The sequence below is a fragment of the Brachypodium distachyon genome, chromosome 3, assembly GCF_000005505.3.
Source record: "Brachypodium distachyon strain Bd21 chromosome 3, Brachypodium_distachyon_v3.0, whole genome shotgun sequence".
Classification (NCBI taxonomy): Eukaryota; Viridiplantae; Streptophyta; class Magnoliopsida; order Poales; family Poaceae; genus Brachypodium; species Brachypodium distachyon.
The window spans coordinates 27,230,504-27,257,805 of NC_016133.3; the positions used below are offsets into that span (position 1 = coordinate 27,230,504).

Sequence of the window (27,302 nt, forward strand, 5' to 3'; positions counted from 1 at the left end):
CCTTAACCAGTCCTTCGCGGCGAGGCGAGTGCCGATCGAGGCGTCAGGACGTACGAAGGACCGTATCTCCTTCATCGATATCTCTAGCCTGGATAAGTGTTGAGATCACATGGCACCTAATGCAACATCGATAACTTGTGGGGTGGGCAATGGCTGGCGGAAGCCGAGGTACGGAAGTGCGTCCGCACTCAGCAAGAGCAAGGCCAGCAGCCCCGTCGGAGCCATGCCGGAGCGCAAGTCTGCTCCACGCCTCTGTGTTGCATACCTTTTAGCTTAGCCTTGGAAGTTGGAAAACAAGTCCGATTGATGGCATGAAGAGCGGACGGCTGGACGCCTGCATTTTTCTCCTCTTCTCTCCTCGAGTTGGGAAACGAGGTAAGCATGCCAATAGAAATTGGGGATTCTTAAGAAATTAAGAACATAAGAAAAGAGGAATGGATCAACTAATTAATCTAGCCGATCCATTAGGTCGCGGGGATCACAGGAGTTTTGCCGCTTTGGAAAATGGCGTGATGCTTTCCTCTAAAAAAATGGCGTCATGTGGGTCGGCAACACGAGGAAGAAGAGGTCTGGGGAGGTTATTGTAAAGAGGGAATAACTTAGTGTCCAGGCGGGCGTCTACATGCAAATTAGTCACAGCTTTAATGACGTGAGTTCGATTCTGATCCTAAGGCCAAGAACCGATCGGATGCATGGATACAGATAGCCGCTGGATTCATACGATACTTTGCCTGCTTATTGCGTGGGTTAATCGCAGTTCTCACTTCTTTTTTTCATCTGTTGTACTCTCTTCGTCCAACAAAGATGTCTCAACTTTGACCAAATTTGAACGCATTTATATACTAAGTCATGTTTAGATACATTCAAATTTTGACAAACTTGTGACATCTTTTGTTGGATGGAAGGAGTACTTTCATTCTTTTTAGAGTCCCTCGACTGGCAACGAAGTAGGAGAGAAAATGTAGCTCAACACGAAATCCTCAGGTTCAGCACCACAGATGGAGGAGATAGAATCTGCAAAGAGTTTGCGTCGCCAGCGGTTTGGTTTGATTGGACTACCAGGGAGTTTGTTGCAATCCTCCAGCGAACCTTCTGAGGAACTGAAGCTATGCCATAACACAATCCCTGCACGTGGTGGCCGCTCTCGAACAATGCGACAGCCAGTGAAAGAAATTGTAAAAGCATCGCGTGAGCATTGATCAACAATGTGAACCATATTCATGCAAATGTAGGTAGATGACAAGAACGTTAGTGTACTAGACGGTGTGGCGCGCTCCGCCGCGCGGTCGAAAGAGCCTGCTACCGTTATTGTTTGTATTTTCCTTTTTATTTTGCAGAGCATCCAAATTTACGTCCCTGATGTGCCATGGTTAAGTACCCGTTGCCTAATTCACAAATATTATTCCATTCACACTTATCGGATTCCTTGCGAGGTGGGCACCCGCTATGCACCAACCGGATTTTATTTTCCCTTGCATGTGTGTCGGGACAAAGACCCATTCATTTACGTGTGCAGAAGAGACGTGTCTAGCGACAGCTATCATTATGGCCACCTGTCCAGCGAAGCAAAGTTCCGTGTTCATGCAGCAAACACCGTCGAAGGCGGTAGAGGCACGTCTGCTATGTATAAAGGAGACCCGTCTGTGCTTTGGAGTCATTTCTTGCTCTTCTTTGTACCACCGAGAAGTGATAAAATTTCGTCTCATCTCCACCTCGCCTCTGTTATGGCATCCGAAGGTATCGGTAAGAACTGACGTTTTTTGTCATTTCATTCTGCCTGCCATCCATTTTGTTCGTTTTCATGTTTGCCCAAGTCTTATGCATCCTTTCTTCCGTCCAACGATGCATTGTTCGTGTACCTCGATGCCTGGTTCTCGCGGAGGCAGTTAAGCAGCTAGCGACTTCTCCTCCGATCTATGTTACCAGCCGTACTGATGGTTCTTTTGTCAGCACGGTGGAGGTAGCTGTTTGCCTATGCTGTCACGAAGGATGTTCGTGGGTTCTTAAGGCGTCTGGCCGTCATACTTCAGGCGTTCAGAAGGCAGAAGAGAAAGCCGCGGAATGCATGATTCGTATTCTCAGGGCTGAACACGGCGTTCGTTTCGACGACATAAACCGTTCTCGGTTTAGCAAATGCCGGGAAGCTTTGCTATGAGACGGCTGTGTATGGATGCCATGCTGCGTGTCCACCGTGAGGCTTTGCAGAAGTCATCTTTTTTGGAGAAAGGATGGGGCCGAGCCCTAGATAATCTTCAGACAGTGAAGAACAAGTGCGAAGACATGTGCTCTCGCAAGGCGGAGGGCTCTAATGATTCTGCAAGTCCATTTGGGGAAACATGCGCAGCGCGCGATATTCGCGAGTTGGTTTCATGGATTCAGGCGACAGTAAATGTAAATGAAGATACGATTCAACAATCTATATATGGTCGTTCTGAAGCACGTACAAAACATTGTATATATTCTCTAACAACATCAAAGATTCTGCTAGGGGTTCTCGTCACACAACGTTGTACTATCTTAATCCTCAATTATTATTATTTTATTTTTCTTTTTTCTTTTTTTTCGACAGGGGGGCCTGCCGTTGGGGCATGGATGGGTTGACGCATCACATCGGAGATTTGTTACCTCCAGCTAGGGCGCTGGCAACTGAGCTGAATGATGGGCTACGCCTGTTGATTACCAAAACGTAAACATGGGCTGCGATCGAAAATGTGTCATGTGCACTTAAATGCGGTCTTCCGTTCCGGACGCGCTGGCGTCACTCCATGTGGTCCCGGACCTGCTCCCGTCATCCACCTAAGGAACACGTGTACGCCTGGACGCTGCACATCTCATTTGTCCGATCAACAGCGAAAGTCAGAAGAAATGATCGTTGGGAACAATCGTAAACAAATTTCACGGACGGACGTTCTACGCAAAACCATTACATGCTGCACAATCGAATACAACGAACCCCCCAAAAAGTAACCAAATCAGTAAGGACGGTGCGAAGACTCGTTAGTACATCCTAATAATACGAAAACACTTAAACATTTAGACAAACCATAAACATTACAAACGACGGAAATGCTTCCGATAGCATGGACAAACACCTTTGCCCCTTCCATAACAGAAAACCTACTACAGTCGGTCCTTGGGAGCGTCATCGAAGGCGCTCGTTGCTTCCGCCAATGCTCTGCCAGCCTGACACTCTAAATCCGTAGCGATACTCAAGACACCAGATATAGCATCAGACGTGTCTGCCGTATAGGCTTCGAACGCCGTGCAGCATGTTGCGTACGCCATATTGTGAATGATACTTAGTTCACCTAATGTGGCCTTCCATCCCTGACGTAAATACTCAACTGTATTCTTCAATTCAGCGTTCTCTTCTTTCACCTTCCGCAGCTCCATCACGCAGTTAAAACGACCAGAGCAACATAGATATTTATCTGGCCAGTTAGCATCGTCCACTTCGAAATCGTGCTTCCTTTTGAGGCAGTTGATCATTCTGCGAGCGGCCTCCTCTTTTGCATCGCGCGCAGTTTGCCACGGTCCGTCACTGTATATCCAAGTGTCCGCCAAGTTCATACCCTCACGTAATTTAGGAACGCCAGCCTTTAGCATAACATAAAACCCTGAGTCCCGCCAGCTCACACTGTAGACCGGTGCCGCCGCTCCTAACTCTCTTAAAATCTCCCCTAGAATTAATTTACGGCTAATCCGTATTGTTCTCGTTCTCTCTGCATACATCGCAAAGAATTACAGTTCTGCAAGTGAAAACGAACGTCCAACCACACAGTACTCCCCAAAACATGACGGAATAAAAAAAATGATCAAACAAACATGTACAAAATGGCAAACCTCCACCAAACAACTCACCAAGAGGTTTCGGAGGCAGTCCCAGGTCAAAACCAAGGCGCTCATCTTCTTCATCTATTTCATTAACCAACATCTTGTAGTCATGCTCCTCCGGCGACGATGAAGACATCCCTGCAACATGCAGCATCTGATTAATTAATGTAACCACAAATTTCAGGTCACGTGAAAGCGTGCACCAACTGTAACAAAAAAAAGGTTCCAGCAGACGCAGACGACCAGACCGATCAGAATAAATCCCACTGTATCCCACCGCATTGGCGAAACTGGAGCGGGTTGGGCGAACACATATATAGGCAACAAAAGAATCCGCTGCATACTCAGACGAATGGAAAACCTAGCGAAGGAACCGCCTGAGACAGCGCGCTGGGCACGCGTAAGAAGATTACATCACGAAGGCATGCACGTGTGGGGATCCCGCGCATGCAACGCTACACGTGGCTAGTTCAAAATGAGGTGCCTCAACCGACCCTACAGCACTTACCGCCTATGTCGACATGTCAGGAACGAACGGCAGTACATTTCGTCCCTTGGATCTTCCGTTGACTGAACAATACTGCCATATATACTACTTGCCTAACGCATTAAGCAACCGCCGGCCCATGCAAGAAAGAACAGCGTTGATTATTTTACTACTCTAGAAGAAAGAAACTGATGGCTTAGAGACAAGACAATGCATAACATAGTGCGACAAACACAAGCGAACACAAACACAATCGCACAGATCCACGGCTTGTCGTTCTAGCACAAACAAGCAACACGACAGCTATAGAAAGGTCATGTAGCCTTTCCTTCGGACGCATGGAAACAAGTACAAACGGAAGAACAGAACACACTACCACTACACCAGGTCGCCCTGCACGGAACACCCCAGCAGGACCAACTCAGAGCTTACAGACTCGACTCTAAAGACAGAACACAAACTGCGCAACACATTAACTACGATATGACGACTCTTCTGACGTCTAGCACACACCAGCACGCACATACAATCAGCATGGCACATACTCCGTTGATCGCCCAGGCCGCTTCAACACAAAAGGCTTCCAACAGCCGCTCACCTTGGAAAGTGAAAATCAAGATCGAAGTTAGGAACAACAACGAAAAAGCACCTCACAGGAGAACTTGCATTAATAAAATTGCTAACTTACAGCGCTTCGTTGCCGTCGTCGTAGTCGAAGAGCAAACGCAAGAGAGCGTCAGCCAGCTCCTCCTGCCGGCTTACTGGAGGTGTCCCACCGGAACATTGCAGCACGCCAGGTGAAAGGGCCATACCGGCGAGTACGGACGAACCAGCCGAGAAAGGCAACACATCATTGAAGTTGCAGCAGACGCGATACAAACGCTGAACAAATCTATTGTTCGCCTGCCACAAGATATAGTTTTGCTCACGCAACGCCTGATTTTCTACGCATGCCTGATCAAGCTGCTGCCTCAGAGATCCATAAAAATACTTGAGATTATTAAAATACTTGAGATTTATGTCATCGATAGTGATCAGCACCCTCGACATGAAACACCGAATGATCCTCTCCCCTAGCTTCTCATCGGCAGCATCGCGATCTGGTGCTGGGTCGCCCCATATTTCCTCCACGGTAAACTCCGGATGAGTAGCCGGTGCTGGCAGCTCGACCTTCATCCACGCCCTCAGGCTGTCATCATGCTGACGAACCATGCCTTTGGCGAACAGTGTCAGGCGGAGCTGATCTATCAGCTGTCGCGCCACCTGGATCCTTGACACCTGGTATACCTAGCAGAGAGGTCGAAAAAATAAAATGAAAGCAAGTTTTAGTTCGCTAGGTAAAACACACCAGCATAACCACATCAGATCCCAACAATCCAGCCGCAAAATCCAAGAACACAAACACACGTGGATGCAGAAATCGGCTAGAAATCCGAGAAGGTACGAACACATGGAAGAGCACAAGAACTCATGCATGCAGCAACCAGGCATGGATCCAAGTACAAGTATAAACAGAAGCATATATTCAATAACACACACACACATGCATGCAGATGTCAGCTAACAGATCCCATACAAGCTGGCACAGCTGTATAAACGAAAGACATATCGGCTACATCTGCGATTAGCAGATCATGACGCGCAGCTACAAACTCAAGACGACGCACCACATCCTCAGCAACCGGCAAACCTAGCCGCATCGGCCAACACAACATGCATGCAGCTGTGCACTCCCAGACACCAAAAAAAAAACAGCTCCCCCGACCGCCCCCCCCCCCCTCCCCCTACGCAAAGCATATGGAGGAAGAAACCCTCCATACGTACTACAACAGCCGCTGGATCAACCCCCATATTCAGATAAAGGACATCAAAATGAAATATTAAATCCCGAAGGGAAAAACGTGTAGTAAGAACGAAAGAGAAATACCTCCGCGAGTAACATGAGACGAAAGACACACAGTTCAAACTCAGAAATCGCAAGAAAACGGTAGACAAAAACAGATCTGTAATAACAAAAACAGCGTACTAAAAGGCACATTGTCATGCATCCGCAGATCCACACAGAGACATGCGAACCAGTGTCAACAAAAGCACATTTACATGTGAAGGAAGGCATGCACGGATGAATGTATACGTTTCACTCAAAAACACCATAAAACATGACGTAAAGCACAGAGAACACGTATAAACCCGCTCCCGCAAAATACCGAAACAAGAGAAGAAGAAGAAAGTACTGTTCCAATGGAGGCATGCTCATCCATCTGGAATCTCGCCTGCATGGCGATAGCATCTTGAACAGATCTTGTGTACCGTATCAAACTCTCCCTCAACTGCGCAGGCCATGGATCGCTGGGCACCACAACACCGTCAACCGCGCCCAAATCTGCAAGCACCGCATTCCCTTCTCCCTGAGACGCCATGACCTATAGTAAAGAAAGGCGGAAGAAGCTGCAGTAGAAATGTAGCATCAGCGAGTGAACAATGGGAAGCAACAAGACCATGGTCGCTCATATTATAGGCTTGGCTGGCTCTCCTCGTCGGAAGGACGGAACACTCTAGATTACCGAAACAGGCCGGATGCCACACAGCAAAGGCCCATCACATGTCACCGTTGTACCGAGCCGTTGTGAAGGCCCCTCGGGCGCCCGCACCAAGCACAAATCGTTTTGGGCCCGGCGCAGGCATTGGGTCCTTTTTTTTTCCTTTTTTTGGTCCATCCAGAACGCAAGACCGTCAATCGATATCGTATAGATCGAGCACACTAAGCACGAAGCTATCCGTACAACCAGGCTAAACAAACGAACAAATAATAAATCACATATATCGTGCGGCTTCATCCCACACACATCACATTAAATCACATATAACAACGCGCGCTCTGAAGCTGCGCCATCACGCAAGGAATGCAAGCCCGCGAGATTATTTCTCTAGCACAGGGCAGCTACATTGAGACAGTACCAAACGCGCACACCACAAGCAATAAGAAAACTCTCAGCAACAATCAAACACCCCAAAAAATATAAAATAGCAGCAAGTTGTTACTATCATCGGACATCATGTTAGGATCGCACCATGAATTAAGACACCGACGTGTCCTTGAAACCATAGCATAAGCGGGAAGGACAGCAAGCATCCTTTGGATAGAAAAGGAGGCCCATACATACGTAAGCCCGACAAACGTCGCGTACCCGGCGCATCCCAATTGTTTATTCTTTTTTTTTCAATCCTTCCATTCCGCAGTAAGCATCCACTGTCCCTACCTGACCCACACCGCAGACCCCATCCGATCGCATGTTGCAGATATTCTGAAAAAAAAATCACACCCAGAACGATCGCATATAGGTCCATCTCAGTAAACGTTTCAAGCCCATTAAAAAAGCTATGATCCCCCAAACATTAGTCCGCAGCTTTCTTTTTTACCTGGGCCAGACCGGAGACGACGCCACAAAACGATCAGATAAAAACAACCGAAGATGCGTCGCCTACTGGGCCGCCGTCTTCCTCAAACCTTCCCCGTGAATATCCCATTTACACTCCCTTTTCCTTTAACCTCGACAGCTTTGCGACAACTTGTGTACCTTTTTTTTTCATGCAGAAGGCAGGAAACACATAAACATACATGCAAACAAGGCCAGACTAAATGAAACCAAAACATCGAGCGCACCGCCCACGAACTGCCCAAGCGTAGAGATTGTAGGGATTTGGCCATGCGACTACCCTGAGCCCTGAGGTGATTGCTGCCGCCATCCAAACTGATTGTAATTTATTTTATGGTTTTCTCTGGGTCAACTATAATAGTAGCTGTGTATATGAGAGCTTTTCAAGGGGCAAGTATAACACACCTGAAAGTGTTTCCACGGGTTTATATTTCCATACCTCCCAAGCGGGACCTTAATGATATCTTCTTTCCTTCCAAAATAAAAAACTGCCGCACACTACCTTAATAAACAGGTTAAGTAATTTGTCCTCTTGGACCGAAACTGCTATGGTATTGACTTCACAGTCTACCACAGTGCAGTGGTTTCTAAAGTTTACCAGTTTTCCAGATTGGCAATAGCATTGAATAATAAACACCACTGAAACCAAACAGTGAAACCAATGTCCAGAATCCATTCGATTCAGCAGTACTGCAGTAGCCAGTAGGATTTTTCCTTCTATACCTCACTGCTGCATCGGTTGTCACCTAAATAAGATTTTTCTCCTGCAACAATGCAATTGTGGCATCCCCATTTCAGCAATCATGATGAGCTTAACAGCTTGTACAGCATAGCATGTCTTGGCTTCTTCAAGAATATGCTACAAAAATCTGGGATGTTGAACTCAGCTTCCAGCTCAGGCATCTTAGCTTCACCAAATTGATACTGAATTGTGTGCATTGGCAATAACAACTTCAACGTTTACTCGGCGCTTGCAGTGTAACTTCATGAGCATTGCGCAATATGACCTAGAAATCAACTGATCTTTTCTCAGGTCCTCTGCATGCCGAAGTGCAAATGAAGCAACTCAGCACTGCCTAGTGAACGCACAATAAATCTTCACCGTCAATGCCTCGTACGCCAAAATCAGCCAGAAGAACGAAAACCTCCACTAGAAGAACCGCACATGCCTCAACCTGTATGTGACTGTGCCTCAACAGTCTCCAGTACAGAGCAGATCTCAGCACACAGAGGATGCTGATTGCCACCGGCGACAAACTCATGCACCTCACCATCAAGCGCGACCGAGCTGCACCCTGGAGTCTTCTTCATCTGCAAACTGTTCATCTCCCTCCTCTCCCTGGCAAGACCGCTCCAATCCTGGGCTTTTGCATACATGCTGGACATCATCACCCTTGCCCAAGGGTCATCTGGGTCCAACCTAGTGACTTCTGCTGCCGCAATCTCACCAAGTTCCACACTGCTATGAACTTTGCATGCACTCAAGAAAGCTCCCCATATTACCATGTTAGGCTTCATTGGCATTGTTTGTATCATCCTATATGCTTCTGGCAATCGCCCAACGCGGCCAAGAAGATCGATCATACAACCATAGTGCTCAATCTTGGGTGTTATTCTATATTTCTCCTGCATGGAGTAAAAGTGGTGAAGACCTTCGTCTACCAACCCTCCATGTGCACAGGCGTTTAAGACACCCACAAATGTAACATCATCAGGGCACATACCACTATCTTGCATCATGCTAAACATCCGCAACACATCATTGGCCCGACCATGCATTGCAAGTCCACAGATAACGGTTGTCCATGAGTACAAGTCCCTCTTCCCAGGTGCCTTCTCGAACACTTGTAAGGCCTTGTCAATGCTTCCGCATTTGGCGTACATGTCTATCAAGCATCTATCCAATGTGCCGTTGTCATTCATCTGATTCTTGTCAATATACAGATGGACCCAAATCCCAGTCTCCAAGCAACCTGCACCTGCACAAGCACTAAGGACAGTGCTCATTGTAGGCCCATTTGGGTGCACCGTACATGATGATGGAGATACCATCTGACGGAATAACCCTAATGCCTCCTTGCACCGACCAACCAGGCAATACCCGGCTATCACTGTGTTCCATGATACCACATCCCTCCTTGGCATCGCAAGAAAGAGCCGATATGCAGCCTCAATATCTTTATTCCTAACATACTGGTGCACCATGGTGTTCCAAGCAATGGTACTCTTCGTTGGCATGCTGTCAAAAACTCTCCTAGCAACAGTCATCTCACCGCGCTCCCCATAGACCCTAATAAGTTCGGTAGATACGAACACATCAGGCTCAATGCCACAGGCCACTATGAAAGCATGGACCATCCTGCCTGGGCTCCTCCTGGCCGTACAAGAACCAGCTCCGTGGCAAGCGGCAAGCACAACCGCCAGGGCAACATTGTCTGGCATGAAGCCGTCCGCGATCATGTCCTGGAACAAATCCAGAGCCTGGGCCGCCTGCCCGGACACCGCGTGGGCACGCGCCATGGCAGTGCGCGCGACGAGGCTCTGGTTAGGCATTTCATCGAACAGGTCCCGAGCATGGCCCGAACGACCGAGCGCACCGTACGCGGATAATAGCGCCGTGGGAAGGTGCGCCCCAGCGTGGAGGAGCCCAGCTTTGAAGAGGAGACAGTGGATACCGGAGGCCGAGAGGTGCGCCCGCGGCGTCGCCGGCGACAGCGACTTGATGAGGCGGAGGAGCGCGGTGGAGGACAGGGTAAGCGGGTGCATCGATCGGGCGGCCGCGATGCGATCTGATTTCGTCCACGGCCTACGACTGCGAGCCTCATAGAAGAACGTACGTTCAAGGTGTAAAATGCAATTTCAAAATATCCAGGGGTATGATTGGATAAATAGTAAAGTAAAGAGATGCTTAGACTAAAGCTAAAATCCAACCACTAATGGTGGCCACGTGGCATGGAATTGTTAGGAAGGAGCGACGATGTCATTCAACAGACCATCTTTTTTACTGGAGCAATATTAATAGTTTAGCCTGCTGCTGGAGCAGCATGATTGATTGGCGTTTTACTGTTCGTTCCTATTTCTGTTATGATGTCATATTTATCTGATTCTCAACTTACTCTGGCTACTGTTTTTTGTATATTAAAAGGGAATGAATGTGGTTGCGAAAGCGTGAAAAAAATGACTTGCATTGGTAAAAAATAAGTCCTCTGAGACGGGCATATGAGGACAAATGTTTTAGAAATTTAGTGTACATGACGATGTGTGACTTTTTTTTTGGAAGAGGCTACGGCACAGTTGACTGAGAAACAACCGTTTCTTAGTCCACGAGCAGTATGTACGTTCTGCCACCTAAATCGATCGATCAATTCCTCCGATCCCATTGATCTATGTGGTGAGAGTAGCTCATGGTCTTCTTGGTGGGCTTCGGCCTGTTTAAGGACTTTGTGAGAGTATTTTAGCTAGTATTTGGATTTTAGTCCTATAAAAGAAAAAAAATTACCTTAGTAATATTTAACTTGAATGTGCAACTTTAAAAATTAACATCTAATTTTATGTGCAATTTTAATTATAAAAATTGCGCGTGAAACTTAATGTGCAGCTTCGAAAATTGCAGGTAAAAATTAATGTGCAACTTTAAAAATTGCACCTGAAATTTATGTGCATTTTTAGAAATTGCACATGAAATTTATATGCAATTGTTTAGGCTGAAACTATCAATCGCACATTGCTAAAAAGAAAAAACAAAGCCCTCCCTTAGCATCCTCCTAAAACGATCCTCTCATAGTGGCAGCAGGTTTTTAGATCACGGAACATCATCTTATATGGTTGCAAGACCAATACATAACGCAAAAAAAAATCTACACAACTTTTTTTTTGGATAGTATCAATTTAAAAAATTACAGTTGAAAAAATTATAGTTGCACTCATTTTGCAGCTGAAAATTTTAAAACGTTAGCATGCAATTAACCCTAAGACAATAGAAGGCATAACGAAAACAAAGGAAAGTCAAAGGAAAACAAAAGTTAAAGCAAAAGAAAAAGGAAACCAAAAAAACATTTTAAAAAATGAAAAAACTAAACCGTCGCGGATAGGAATCAAACTTCCAACCTGTACATCCTACCAAGACACAATGGTAGCCACTGCGCCAATCCATTCACAATGATTTGTTTCAGCTGTTAGGCTATATAAATATACTATATCTATCTCTGCTCAAACGCCCGCACGAATCTCAATGCATGATCCGACGGTTTAGAAACATCGACTGACAAATGTCGCCTGAGGACTAGCAAATCCGGTTTTTTTTTGTAGTGATCGAGATGATACTTTTTGAGTTATCTGATAATGACCCATCCAAGGTCTCAGTTTGCCTTATCTTCCTGATCCTTTCAAGGAAGAAGCTGACAAACCATCAACTGAGTGAGTATATCTGTCCTTGGTAACATTTGTTTTTCATTTTTATTTTGTTTACCTATTGTCTGCTGCAAGATACACATTATTTGTATGTTAGATGTCTTCGTGTTATGTTTGATGTTTTATTGCCAACGATACCTTAAGATCGTTTGCATACAAATTAACAGGATTGGCTATATTACTGTACTTTCTCTTCATTAATCGTAGTTACAGGGAAGACAAATCATATATCATATGGTATGCAGTAGGTTCACAAAATTTAGGTTGTTTAATTTTCTGACAACATGATTCTATCATGGTAACAGCTCCAAAACGGATACTACAGCTATGGTCAAGTTAACAGCAGATGTGAGCAGTGCTTTTTTTCCACGGTTCAGGTAGGATAGCAGACATTCCCTTAGAAATAATGAACAGAGTACAGCTTTAAGTCCTGAATATTGAGGTTCGGGAGGGAACTAAGCACAGGGCATCCAACATCTCTATGAGCTCCGTTAATACAAGCAAATGAGGTTTGGGAAGGGCGTCTAGCAGACCTAGCAAGGTCATGGGCAACTGCATTACAATGCCTGATAGAAGGACAAGAAGCTATTCCTGAAATATTTTATCCAGAAGAGGCCTGATTGTCCAATGCCCAGGAGAATCTTTGAGGTTCCTGGCAGCCACCGCTTGACAAAAGCACTATAAAGGTGCCACCCAGAAGACGAAGGTGCCTGGAAATAGATGTTGCGAGGAAGAGCGCCCATGCTTCAGCTTGGAGGGGGGAGTCGCAAGGGACTGAGAGCGCCGAGACCTTCACCTTGAGCTTTGAGGTAGCAGTATAGAAGAGAAGTGCTCGATGAACACCCAAGACCTGCTCTTGCTGAAGTGGAACTTGGCTGGATAGGAGGCAACTTCCAGGCAGCGTCCGAATATATGAGCACCTAGAGAGGAAAACCTCAAAGCCAAGTTGTTAGACCTTTGCTGCAGAGGAGCTAAATCACTTGGTAGCTCCACGTCCCTGCCATTGAAGACTTTTCTCACCGACTGATGGATCAGCAGGCGTGGGCTTGGTGCTACGTGACCATAGGGGCAAGATTATTATTTCTGCCTGCCGCAATCTGGCTCAATGCAACGATGCCCTTGAAGCTGAACTCGTGGCATGTGAGGAAGGACTTCGGGCTGCAATTGGCTGGACTGACAAAATAATCATTCTTGAATCTGACTGCGCTGAAGGCCTTTCTCTGGTGAACGCGAAGACGCCGGACAGGTCACCCTATGCCGTGTGTGTGAGGTAGATCCGAAGACTGCTTGACGAGTACCCGACAACCGTTCGCAAAGTTAGTAGGAATCAAAATTGTGTAAGCCATATTCTGGCAAACCTTGCTAGAGTTAATAAGCGTACTGGTAGTTTGATCAGGCATGGTCCGGATGAGATCACAGCTGCTGTAGCCTCTGATTGTACCAACTCGTTTCATTAATGAAGTTTTATTTCCACACAAAAAATAAGGAGAGGCATGAGGGTCACGAGTTCAAAAGAGCAAATAAAACAGAAGAAATACCCTGGTTATTGTTCACAATATCCTCAGAGCAAATAATGTTGGAATTCAGGCCTAATCTTCTCTCACGCAGACAACAATGAACAGCAAGTAAGCTAGCTCGATTGATCGATTAAGCCAACGCTACTACTCACGCCAGGCACACACACGAACAATCAATTGATGGCCACAAGCACGTATCGTGACTGCTGTGTTTTTTCTTTATTTTCTATTTTCTGGGATTGAAGATTACAGGGTCATATGCATCTATTTATACTAGGCCAGATGCAAACCGAATCTAAGTAGTAAACTGAATACTAGACCAACTAGGGATCAACTCACGTGATTCCCTTTGTAATTCCCTAAACCGACTAGAACTAGGATTGAACCAGAAAAGGACTCATGGACGGATTGATCTTAACTTACATTCTCCCTCTAAGATCAAAATGAACTTCTACTTGATAACATCAACGCCGATCTTCTTCCTCATCTCTTGAAATTTTACCCTTCCAAGTGACTTCGTCAATATGTCGGCCAACTGTTCATCCGTGCTTATATAATCAACATCAAGCTTGCCTTCTTCCACGCATCCTCGTATGTAATGAAACCGGGTGTCGATATGTGTACTTCTATCATGAAACACCGGATTCTTACACAGAGATATAGTGGACTTGTTGTCGATCTTCAACTCAAACTTTTCTGGTTCTCGATTTAGTAGATCAGCAAGCAATCGCTCTAGCCACACTCTCTAGCATGCTGCGGTAGCTGCTGCAATGTATTCAGCTTCACACGAGGATAACGCCACAACCTTCTGCTTCTGTGACATCCAGCTCACAATATTTCCACCAAGGAAAAACGCCATGCCTGAAGTACTTTTACGGTCATCAACGTCGCCGGCCATATCAGTGTCATTGTACCCGACTAGCTGTGCCTTCTCCTCTTTCTTCTTTGAGTAAACACACCCATAATTCAGGGTTCCTTTGATGTACCGCAAAATCATCTTCACCGCTGCAAAGTGTTCCGTTGCGGGGTTCTCCATGAATCGACTAACGATCCCAACCGAATATGCCAAATCAGGCCTTGTATTCACCAAGTATCTCAGACTTCCCACAATACTTCTATATTTGGTACTATCAACAGGATCTGCTTCGCTGTATTTGCTCAATTTATGCCTTGCTTCCATCGGTGCTGAGGTAGCATTGCACTCTTCCATGCCGCACTTCTCAAGGATTTTCCTTGCATAAGCTTCTTGACACAAAGTTATTGAGTCTCCTCGCTGACATACTTCTATCCCGAGGTAGTAGCTCAACAAACCAAGGTCACTCATCTTGAAAAGATCTAGCATCTGCTTCTTGAATCTTGCAATCTCCCTCTCATCTGCACCCATGATCAACAGATCATCAACATATACTCCAACTAGGAGCCGTTCCTTCCCATCACCTCGTTTGTACATAGCATGCTCCAATGGACTCTTCTCAAATCCGAGGGACACCAGTGTACCGTCTAGCTTGGTGTTCCATGCCCTCGGTGCTTGCCGTAGCCCATACAATGGCTTGTGCAGTCGCAACACCTTATGTTCCGCTCCCCCTTCGACGAAACCTGGAGGTTGTTGTACATATACTTCTTTTTGTAGGTCATCGTTCAAGAATGCTGATTTCACATCCATATGATGCAGCTTCCAGGATTCTTGAGCGGCCAAAGCAATCAACAACCGTACCGATTCCATCCTTGCGACTGGAGCAAACACTTTCTCAAAATCAACGCCTTGTTGCTGCACATAGCTCTTTGCTACCAAGCATGCTTTGTGCTTTACCACATTGCCATTGGAGTCTTTTTTCACTTTGAATACCCACTTGAGGCCTATGGGTTTATGCCCGACTGGGAGATCAACCAAGCTCCATGTCTTGTTATCTTGGATTGATCCCATCTCCTCCTCCATCGCCTTGCGCCAACTTTCTTCCTCGCTAGCTTCTTCAAACGAGGTTGGTTCTTCGGTACTTAGCAAGCACCTTTCCTTCGCTGTGCACTTCATCTTGACCGTCTTCGTCTTGTGGATCAACTTCTTTGGAGAAGGGTACAACTCCGATAGAGGTCGAAGTCGTTCGGGCGTTGGTCCTCGAGTCCACGACCGAGTCTGCACCGGCGATCGTACCATCGTTGCTTTGCCGGATACCAAATGTTGGGTTTGCCCAAAGATCAATCACATTAAGATGCACACGAGGATCACCCGATTATGGCCAAGGGCGCGTATCATGACCTCTATTTTTCTCTTTATTTCTTCTCAACTCAAAACACACGACCTTGTTACAACCTACGGCTATGCCTGCGTATATATATATACACGGCCAGCAGCTCACACATTCTGTCTTAGACACCTACTCGAACACAAACTCACCTAATCCTAGTAGAACTCATACTCAAGATTATTTCCTAACATTCTCCCCCTAATCTTGAAGTTGCCGTCTTCAGCACTCCGCCTGATCTTGGCTATCTTCAGCTTCACGACTCGTCGACTCACCTCAACGCATGATCCGGACTACCAGCCCATGCGGACACATCTCGCGTGCTACGTGCAGATTAGACACACCATTAATCTCACGCAAAACCTCAACTAAACTGGTCATGGTCCCACTGCACGCCAAGCTTGATCTTCTCGCCGAGACACGCAGAGGACCACATGCCACCTTATCTGCACGCACGTCAATCTCTTCCTCCGATGACACACCATACCGGACAACTTTCGACCGTGGCGTACTTCCACTGCAATAGAGCCCCACACCGACGAGCACTTGGACACAACCACGACTCACAGACATTGATCTGGACACACATAACTCTTCAACAAGCTTGCCGACGATAGTTCGCCCTGATGCCGAGTACTTTCCAGCGATCAGTATTATGATCCTCCGTTACTAGGAGATCGGCCCACCGCGATGACAACTCGATCCAATCCACAGAACGCTACTCCGCAACAACCACCCTTTGCCCGATCCGATCTGCGGACGCCGTCCGCCACCGTTGCCTGCCCCGAGGCGCTAGCACATCGCCTCCCCGAGGCAAGCGCGTCTTCAAATCTTGAACCTCGTTCTAATACCAAATGTTGTAATTCAGGCCTAATCTTCTCTCACGCAGACAACAATGAACAGCAAGTAAGCTAGCTCGATTGATCGATTAAGCCAACGCTACTACTCACGCCAAGTACACACACGAACAACCGATTGATGGCCACAGGCACGTATCGTGCCTGCTGTGTTTTTTCTTTATTTTCTATTTTCTGGGATTGAAGATTACAGGACCGTATGCATCTATTTATACTAGGCCAGATGCAAACCGAATCTAAGTAGTAAACTGAATACTAGACCAACTAGGGATCAACTCACGTGATTCCCTTTGTAATTCCCTAAACCGACTAGAACTAGGATTGAACCAGAAAAGGACTCATGGACGGATTGATCTTAACTTACAAATAAACCTAGGAGCTAAGGACCAGGAAGCTTTAGAAAAGGGACAATAAGAAAAAGAGATGAAGCTCATCCTCAGGGGTACCACACCTGGAACAACATTTGCTAATATGCTTTGAATAATTCCTTGCACGTTTACCTGGAGCAAGAGCTTTTCTAATTAATCTCCAAGCAAAAATTTGTACTCTAGGAATTAGCTGCTTGGAAGACCAAATGGCTTTAAGGAGAGCAATATCATGGGGTGAAAACCTATGTCCCTTGCTGGTAGGAGCAGCACAGTCCTGAAGAACAATCCTGTAAGCGTTTTTAGAAGTGCACAAGCCGGGGGTTATATTTCCAACAAAGAATATCTTCGCCTGAAGAAAGTATAATAGGAGTTCTAAGAATAATATCAGCAGCTTGCGGGCTGAAGAGATATTTAAGAAGTTCAACATTCCAAAGTTTGGTTCCAGGAATCCAAAGATCTTTAACATTAGAAGGGTACTGGAAATTAGTATCTTGAATAACCAGATGGTCATGAATTTTCTTCCAAATGTCACAACAAGGGGTGCTCCATATGGAAATGTTGCCATCAACAATTTGATAGAAACATGAGTTTTCTATGTGATGCCATACCTTCAAGATTGAAGCCCAAAAGGCAGATTTTGGTACAGCCCTGTTCGCCTTCCAAATGCTCGTCTGGGGGTGATATTTTGCTTTGAGGATCAAGGGCAACATGCTTTGGGGTTCATGCGCAGTTCTCCAAGCAGCAGAACAAATTGGACTCATGTTAGTGCCTTGGATGTTTTTAATTCCAAGACCTCCTTCATTTTTCGGTTTGCAAATATCCGACCAACCTCGGAGACAAAGAGGCCTAGAGTGAGTTCCTTCTTGAACACCTGTCCACCAAAAATGTCTACTGATAGCAGTAAGTTTAGAGAGGAACTTTTTGGTGAAGAGGATGTTAGACATATACTCCCTCCGTCCGGGTATGTAAGGCTCCCACGGAATTTTATGCCAAATTTTGACCAAAAATTACAGTAGTAGTACATTAGTAATACAAGTTTATCATGACAGAAAACTCTTAAATGTTATTTGTATAATTTTTTGTCAAAGTTTGGCACAAAACCAAATAGAGGCCTTACAAACCCAGACGGAGGTAGTAGTAAATAGAGATAGAAGAGAAAACGGAGTGAATAAGGGTGAGCCTCCCTGCATGAGAAAGTTTGTTAGCTTTGAAACCACTGAGCTTATCTTTGAATTTATTCAAGATAAAAGAGTAGGCCGAGGAGCGATCTTTAGCAGGAAGCAGCAGCGGGTGACCAAGATGTATAGTGTCCTTACCAAGATCTTGGACTAGGAAAACCTGTTTGATAGCATGTTTAGTTTAGGAGTCAACAATTTTACTAAAAAGAACAGCAGATTTAGCCCATTTGGGAGTTTGACCAAAGGCTGCACAAAAGCTATCAATAATGAGCTTCATTCTCTGAATTTCTGCTAGACAGGCCTGACCACAGACCAACGAATCATCAACAGAGAGTGTATTGGGGGGGCAACCCGGCCCTAGAGAAATACCTGAAAGTTGCTGGTCTTGAAGAGCTTGCTGCATAGGGTGAATATAATCAGGGAGGTGGCTTTTAAGGTGATTCGCAAGGGTTTTAGCAATTATTTTGTAGATCACATTACTAAGACTGATGGGTCTAAAATCTTGAGAAATATCGGGAGCCATCCTTTTGGGAATGAGAGCAATAAGGGTGTCGTTAATTTTAGGAGTGAGAGTGCCAGTGGTGGAGAAATTTTAGGAGGATAAGCATGATAAATTTTGTTGGGAATCTAGATTATCTCTGATTTGTATAACAATGTGAATGGTTCAATACAAGAATTGTTTCTGCCGGTCGCCAACCATTCTGCTTTTCCTATAAGTATCTTCCAAATTCTCTAATAATTGGTTCCTTGTGCTGGGTAGAAGCTTTCATGTTTGTTCATCCTGGTGTTGTTGAGATTACTCAAGTCATTAAGTTTCTCCCTCAATTTCTCAAGGGATTCTTCTGAAGTATTTCAGCTAAGAGTGGTCTTTTGCACAGTTCCATACCAGAAGTCACACGTTACATCGTACCTTTTGGTGCTCAAAACACTGTTACTGATGGTTGGCCTGAATGGCAGGTACTTACCAGCCACTTCTGCTGATTAAATATTACAAGATTATTCTATGACATATATGCCTGTAGTGCATTTGTATGTAATTTTCTGGGGTTATCTCTTCAGAATGTCATAGAAGTTGTTTCATATTTAGCTACAGAAAATTTACCGATCGGTAAAAAGAAAGACACTCGTGTTGCAGGACAAAACTGTTACAGTTTAACTAATGTGGTGATAGTCGTAGCATCGACACTTGTGAATCTGGACCTCATGAAAACAATCATTTATTTATTTCCTGAAGATTTATAACGTGTTTTTTATGAAACAGATCCTATGTATGAATCAACTCGTGCTCTCATTTTGTTTCTCATCGTTCTTCAACATTTCGTTATCCCCGATCTTTGTTTTCCTTGTACAGTTTGGCCCGTCGAAATCTAATATTCTTTACTTTGTTGCAAATGAGTCCCAGTTCAGTATTTCTTCATTTTAGTCGAACAACCAGCGTGTGTTCTCGTATGCAGCTTTTACTTGCATGGAGTGTAAGCACAACGGGAGAGTAGCAGCCACCAGGGAGGAGGATGGCGCTTGCGCTCTACCACAACAACAGAAGGCCTCAACAACGGGACCTGACGAAGGAGGGCTCCAGTCTCCAGGAGAGAAACCTGGCCTAGGTCGGGGCGGATGCCAGCATCGACTCTTTGGGGTACTCCTAGTTGTCTCGTCGATCTCCCAGGTGAACGCCTCGCGGCTCAGACGCTCAGTCGCCCTGATTTGATCGGTTCCTCGCCGGAGTAGCAGCGAGAGACAACAAAGTACAGTAATAAAAGTGAAATGAAAGGCACAGGAACTGACGCAGAAATCGGACAATCACAAAGCAACCCCCGCTTGGATGACACAACCTTTATTTTATTCAAGTTCAACATCTTACACAGATCATATTTTTATTCAAACTCATCCTTGTGAAGCCAAATCACGGTTGGCAACGGGTGGCCCTAAGCAGGGGGTTAACAAGTGCAAGGGCCTCATTAGGGGTATTGACCCCACGTCGGCGGAGAACTTCGGCATCGGTGTTTGCCATCCAAGCTGCCGTGGTTTGACCACCACGGTCCCAAGCTAATAACGCACAGGATATATCGGCCCACCACACTACCTTAGAAACGGTGGGGGCATCGATTTTCTGGGCTGACGTATCGGAACAAAGCGTTCCGCCTCACATATGGTGAGGACGAAGAAGGCAAGAGGAATCTTCAGAAGCTGGTCTGGGCCGGTGGCTCTGTAGTTGGCCAGCGTCACCAAGTGTGCCAGCGCCTCTGTTTTGTTCACCGGGATGCTCCCTAATTTCTTGAAGTTCCCAATCAGTTCGGGGTAGTCGCCGGTGAAACTCAACGGTGTGGAAGATGGGATCTTCTTCTCCTGGAGTTTGAAGGCGAACCAGTCGCCTTGGTTGTTGCAGAAGCCCGATAAGTACAGGTTATCTGATCGGATGGTCAGATAACCTGAAGTAAAGAGCTAGTACAAACTTACACTTGCGGTCTGGTCAGAAAAAAAAAACTTACACTTGCGGTAACACCGACGAGGTACACAGCAGGAGGAAGCACAGGCCCAAGGCCACACGACTTATGTTGCACATCGTGAAAGCCCTCTTTCTTGTGGCTGCCTTCTGTTTCGCGTTCAGCACTTCAGCTCATGTATATATAGACGAGGTACGGAGTACTAGTACTCGGTACACTACAGAGAACAGAGTAGATCGAGGACATGTGACGTGCTTTTTTCTGTGGAAATAACGTTCTTGAGAAGCGAGCAATTGTTCTTAATCCATACCCAAAAAAGTGTGTAATGTTCCAACATATCTAAAAAGAAATTCATGTGAGCGGTTGCAACAGACACTATTTCCTTCCGTGTTGCGGCACTCTTTTCTGGAATTGGAGGGTCTTGTAGGCTACTACTCCGCATGTATTTTAAAAAGAAAATTCCTTGTAGGCTGTTGCAACAAACTCTATTTCTACATCCTCCTTCCGTGTTCCAGCAATCCTTTCTGGAATAGGAGGATTCATGCGAATAAAAATAACCCCGTGTGAACGGTTGCACCAAACTTCATATCAGCATCCTTCCGTGTGGAATGCTGAACCCTCCCTTATCTGGTACTACTCGCCAAATGCCTGGAAAAACAGCATTGAGAAGTCAATCGGTTCATCTACCTTTGCAAAAATAACACTACCGAGCCAACAAGCCATTGCTCGGAGAATTCGCATCGCTTGAGCGGATTTTTTATTTTTCATTGTACGGTGATTATGAATTATAACACGGTTCTAACTTTTGTTTTCTCAAATTTAATCAACTACTTTGATTTAGTCATGCACAAACGTCTATATGTCGGAATGGGGGCTGCTAGATTTGTCACAAACAGCAAACTAAAGAAATAGTGGTCCATGGATTATGATACATACGTTTTTGAAAAAAAATTCACAAACATTGAAGAAGACATGAGTCGTGCATTATACCAGCACCAACAATATATATACTGGTAAGGTGCCAACGGAATCAAAAATACTAGATGATGGTACACGCCCTGCGTGCCACCTGTGCGTCAATGAGGCTATCCGGTATGTATCATCGGTAAACTGTGATGCTATAAAGTAAACTTGAATAGTGACCATGATCTGCGTCCAGGTGTGTATTCCATGGGCATGCAGGCTGGTCTTGCTTGCAGAATGAACAATGATATAAAACTACCTTGTATAGCGGAATATAGGGATAATTATTGTAACGTTGATTCATATATGAATATTAGATCCACCGGCAATCAGTTTTTCAGCGAGGATAGACGCACTTGGTCATAAAAGATTCTGGAAATTCAGCTCCCTGACAACTTCAGTGAAAATTAAGTCTTGTTTTCAGGTGTGCACTAAAATACATTGACTACATCTAAGAGGCTGTCATCATGGTCTTAAAGCGCTGACTGGACTCCTTTCATGCACTATCAACCAGGCCCTGTAGATTGATCATCAGTTAAGTTAGCAAGCAGGATCACCAAAATTCTTTGGCTAAATAGTGAAAGAGGTGGGAGGCATTCGTACAAAATATCTAGCAGTATAATGAAAAGCTACCATAACAACTTCTAATCAATTGCACAAATCCAGTGAACACAATTTCCAAGAGAGATGATGGGCAAGAATGGCAATGTGCAATTCCATACCGAAAATAAACCTGAAGCGCGCAATAGTCCAGCCAGTTGTTCTATATGAATTTGTTTGAAACATTTTTTCGACTTGTGGCACAAAAGACTTGATGAATAATGCCGCCCACTGTTCACGACGGTGTTAATATGATATTTCTCTCTCACATGGAACAAATACTTACTCTCTCTCTGAGGGCAAACCATAAATCAAAAAAATGAAGCCGAAAAGGAAGAACTGGCCATAAATAGTGCATACCATCTAAATATTTGTGCTTCTATTTTTTTTAAACAAGACCATAAAGCAACCACTACTACAAAAGCTGTTACTCCTGCAAGCTCACATATGACGCCGCACTAAAAAGCGTCATGCCAGATGCACACCTGTGACACATGGTATAAAGAGAGTCAAAGGTAGCAGCTGGGAAGCCGCGGCAACAAGTAGATCTGACACGCCCTCGCAAGAAGCGTCAGAGAAGTTGTACATCTCTGACGCTTGTGTACTATTGACGGTTGTCCACTCAGAACATGTAAGAAGAGAGTGTAACATCTCTGACATTTTACTCTGTAGACGTGTCAGTGGTGTGTTTTGGGAGACCTCTGAGGGTCCTTCTACTATTGCACTGACTACATTTTATTGTGTGACTTTCGTGCGTCACAGGTCAAATGCACTGGATGATCACCATATGTAAAACACTCTAAATGTATTGACAAATTTATAAGAAAGATAGGATAGCATGACGTATATATATATCCATTACAGAACTCTTTAACGATCTGTGCAATAAAAGAAAAGAAAAATTAATACTAGATAGCTAGCAGTATATATAGCTAGCTATTAGATACAATAAAACGACACAGGCGCATGGCTGCATTATGCAGCATCGCCATCGTCGCCGGTGTCCTCATCGGTGGAGTCAGAATCAGAGTCGTTGTCCATGTGCATGGCGTCGACGACGCCCAATACTCCCTCACGGCCACCCTCCCCCGATCCTCGACAGCGTTAGTACGCTCCGAGTTGAGGACCGCGGTCTGGAATTCCCACTCCTCCCGCGCCTTCCAGGTCGCACTCGATGGCGTAAGCTTCTGCCTGGGAAGCCCGCCTCGTGGCAACCATTTGCCGTCGGTTGGCTGCACGAGCACGTTGCTCGCAAGTGTCTAGGAGGCGCGACGCTCGAAGGACAAGCTGGAGCTCGAAGTCATCGTCGTCGCTGAGCGGTTCGGTGCCAGCGAGGCGAGGAAGATGGCGGTGCTCGCCCACGGTGAGATGAGGACAGAAGGTCATCCTCGTGTCGGGGCCGCTTTGGTGACGGCGAGCGGCGGCGACGTCCGACCGAGCTCATTGCAGCGTCGGCTGGCGGCGGAGGCGAGGAGGACGGCGGCGCGTGCCCATGGCAGGTGGCGGACGGGGAAGTCGAGGATGGCGCACGCCCACGATGGCCGCCGAGATCTCGACCGGGTGACGCGTTCCTTGCCCTTGTCCTTGGCCATTGCCGCCGGATCGATCGAGAGCTAGCTAGCTAGCCGGAGTAGTGCAAGAGAGTGGGAAGAGGAGATAGCTATAGGAGAGATGTGAGTAATGCGAGCCTTGTTCATCTGCACGAGGATAGATAGCCACGTACATAAAGAATAGTGGAAAGAGGAAGCATCGGTTAATTGAGTGGGAACGTGTGTGCGTGCGAAATCAAGAGTCTATCGATGCACTTCTGACGTTTGCTACCTCAAAGAATGTCAGAGGTGTAAGTGCTCCATTAATTCGAGCGGGAAACTAAGAGCCTGCATAACTCACACGTTCGTTCAACTGAACCTCACATATGCCAAAGCACGTAAAAGTTGATCAGTTAATTCGATCGGGAAACGAAGAGTTTGTATACCTCTAACATTTGCTCCGGTCGAACGCGTGAGAGGTGCCTCAAATCTAAGGTTGCCTCAGTTGGGAAGTGTCAGGGATGTTTCTATCTCTTTGAAGCTCCTTGGACTGAAACGTCAGCTATAGCTTAGGGTTTTCTGCCTCGCCTATAATAGACCCCGAAACGGTCATCTTAGGGGAAGTAGCAAAAACTGGAGCGCTTGTAGACGAAATCGTGGCCGACCACCTTTATGCCGCGTCCGGTTGCTGCCTTGCCGTCGCCGTCACAACATGCTTGGGAAGTAGCAATACTCACACACAAATTCTACAAGAAAGAATTATCTTGATGGTAGTATCCTACACTAAAAATAAATTATCAATTCTTAACCATAGTACTGAATTTTGGGAAAAGCCACAAAAGATTATACTGCACCAAAGGATCTATATGTGTCATTCTCTTAGCAGCAAACCAAAAATGGTTATAGCAGCAGAGGATACGTCTTCTTTATAGATTAACTAGTCTGATGGGATCGTACTTACTTAAGCTTCTTAAACAGAACACAAGCCACTACAAAAAGAGATGCCTTTGTGAATAACCCCGAAACATGCCACAACTGAAAATTAAAAAGAATCAACAAATGATAAGAAATCTTGGAACAAAAGCATCAAAACGAGGAGAATGTTTAGCCCTTACACTGATAAAACAGTCACCTACAAAGCCAAAAAAATTAGTTACATGCCTCACATTTAGTACAACTGGAAAGCTAGTGGGCAATTGAGCTCCAAGCACAAACACCCATAAACTGAAAGAGAAACAGAGGAGTCAATAAAGAACAGAACTAACCTTAGGGAAATGAGGTCTGCAGCTCCCTCAAGGCAATTAAGCATGTGACCTTTTTCCATTGCATTGAAGATGCGTGCTCACAAGCAGTAAAGAAAAGCCAAAAAAACTAACGAACCAGCCACTGTATGTACCAGGTGTGGACTCATGAGGAAACAAGAATTGGAAAACTAAGAGAGTTGTTATAGTCTCCATTACCCCTTGCATTGATTACGTTCACACCACCGGCACTTATTTCTATAATCACCTAATGTGACTGATGAAAAAAACTAAGAGAAAAGTGAAATTTTCTGAAACTATTAGATGACCAAAAAAAGAGCAACAAAAGAGTGAATAAAGAGCATAACTAACTACAAGGAAATGAGGTAAGTGGCACTCATTAATATTATAATTTAGGGCAATCATAATCATTAATAGGCAAGAAGGTTCCCACTGAACAAATTTGTGTCCAAACCCATAAGCTAAATCTGAAGGATTACCAGAAATTACTCCAAACTGAAAATCAAGCTAGGAGGTTTTGAGCACCAGCAAATTGAAAGACATTATTCAAATAGATTACTAAGTGCACAGAAAGTCATTTAGTCTACAAAAGAGCCCAATCTTGAGTAACCACAAGGGTAGTTTGAAGACAACACTACTGGCCATCTGCATCTGCTAATGACTCTGAGAACAGAGGAACATAAGGTAGATGTCTCGACAGACAGCCTTTCTCAAGATCAAGGATATTACAAAAAATCTGATGTCGCATATCGTAAGACGCCAATGAAGCACCTCTCTTTGGAACCAAGAAAAGGGTATCACAATCTGGATGAATCCCAACTGTATGATAATCTGACTCCGGGTCGTCTATGCTCAACGGGTTATCAATGAACTGCTTATGTATGCTGAGACTATCCTTCAGGACCCATTCTTTACTGTCGTGATTCTCAAGGCACCAGAGTGCTATCTCCTCCTCCAAAGGTAGGATTGTATTCTCATTATCATTATTACTAACAGGAGTTATTGTAGTAGCATAGTGCAAGCACCCCTGTGACAATCCAATTGTACCAACATAGTGGAAGCACCCCTCTGGCACATTAATCCAATTCCATGCCTTCCCCTCCATGTCGACCGACACCAGCACCATAGTCGAACTCAGGTCAATGTTGATTGATTGTGTATTCAGCTGGCCAAGCAGGTACAGCATACCGCCAAGAAAGGCGCTTCCACCTGTAGATAACAGTCCAATTTCCTTAACCAGTCCAGTGTCCCTATGAGTCCAAACCCCAGTTTGCGACGAGTAGATGTTTACTCCTGTGATGTAATAATTTCCCTGTTCAGACTGCTCAAAATTAAGAACGTGGAAGCGTGACGAGACTGCCGGATCAAAAGCCAGCCACGTCACATAGTGTTGCTGCGGCTGCGGCTGCGGGGGCAGCATGACCGACCTCTGAGTTGCAGGATTGCACACGACAAACCGGAGTTTATGCTCTGTGGAGGAGTTTTCCTTGTTGTAGCAGGCGCAGAGAAGGAGGCCATTGCGGGTGTCCACCAGTTTGATGTCCGTGTACGCCATGGGTTGGAGGAAAGCGAGGGAAGGGTCGACGTCGACCGTGGCTGCGCTACCTGAGATGCTGGCGAAGTAGTTTCGGCGGACGCCGCCGTAGTAGGAGATCTCGTAGAAGAAGCCGGCAAGTGTCTGAGGCAGCTTCTTGCGGTAGGCGGGGTGGGCGATGAGGTCGCGCCAGGATCTAGAGACACACTTGAAGCGGTGGAGAGACTTCACGGGGACGCGGCAGAGGATCTCCATGATGAGGTCGTCGGTGAGGAGGCTGACCGCCACCGCCGGAGGTTCGTCCGATCTCTCCTCCTCCATGGCGTGGAAGCGGAAGGACGCAGGCAGCGGTTACAGGTCAGGTCGATCTGCGAACCAAGCGAGGAACTCATCAATCTGGAGGAGGTAAAACAATGGAGGGATTAGGCCGTGGAAGTCAGTAGAGATACCTAGGTTTGGGGGCGCCGGCGCCGGCCATGGTTGACGGGAATGTGGCGTCGCGCATCGGTATGCTAGGGCTGGATTTTTTTCATTTTCTTTTGAGAGGGCTAGGGCTGGATATTGGGGAAATATATCACCGGTACTAGCTTTGTGTTGGTGGGCTAGAGATCAAGTGAAATATTCTGCACCCAATTAGGCCTG

The 27,302-nt window shown here is 45.7% G+C and overlaps 2 protein-coding genes and 1 long non-coding RNA gene across 3 annotated transcripts; 1 reads left to right on the top strand and 2 right to left on the bottom strand.

Annotated features, from left to right (window-relative positions):
- The first annotated feature begins 1,634 nt into the window (after positions 1 to 1,634).
- LOC104583648 lies at positions 1,635 to 2,500 on the top strand. Its single transcript, XR_001406798.2, has 2 exons — positions 1,635 to 1,743; positions 1,887 to 2,500. It is a non-coding gene; the product is annotated as an uncharacterized LOC104583648 (long non-coding RNA).
- A 5,638-nt stretch (positions 2,501 to 8,138) lies between these two features.
- On the bottom strand, positions 8,139 to 10,583 carry LOC100823593 (pentatricopeptide repeat-containing protein At5g08510). Its single transcript, XM_024460405.1, has one exon. It carries the CDS (start codon positions 10,522 to 10,524, stop codon positions 8,929 to 8,931), a length of 1,596 nt encoding a protein of 531 aa, XP_024316173.1. The 5' UTR covers positions 10,525 to 10,583; the 3' UTR covers positions 8,139 to 8,928.
- Positions 10,584 to 25,511: 14,928 nt separating this feature from the next.
- Positions 25,512 to 27,257, bottom strand: LOC100823898 (F-box protein At3g26010). Its single transcript, XM_003573874.4, has 2 exons — positions 27,110 to 27,257; positions 25,512 to 27,028 (listed from the first exon to the last, which is right to left on the bottom strand). The coding sequence occupies exon 2, from the start codon at positions 26,979 to 26,981 to the stop codon at positions 25,761 to 25,763; it is 1,221 nt and encodes a 406-aa protein (XP_003573922.1). The 5' UTR covers positions 26,982 to 27,028; positions 27,110 to 27,257; the 3' UTR covers positions 25,512 to 25,760.
- Positions 27,258 to 27,302: the final 45 nt, after the last annotated feature.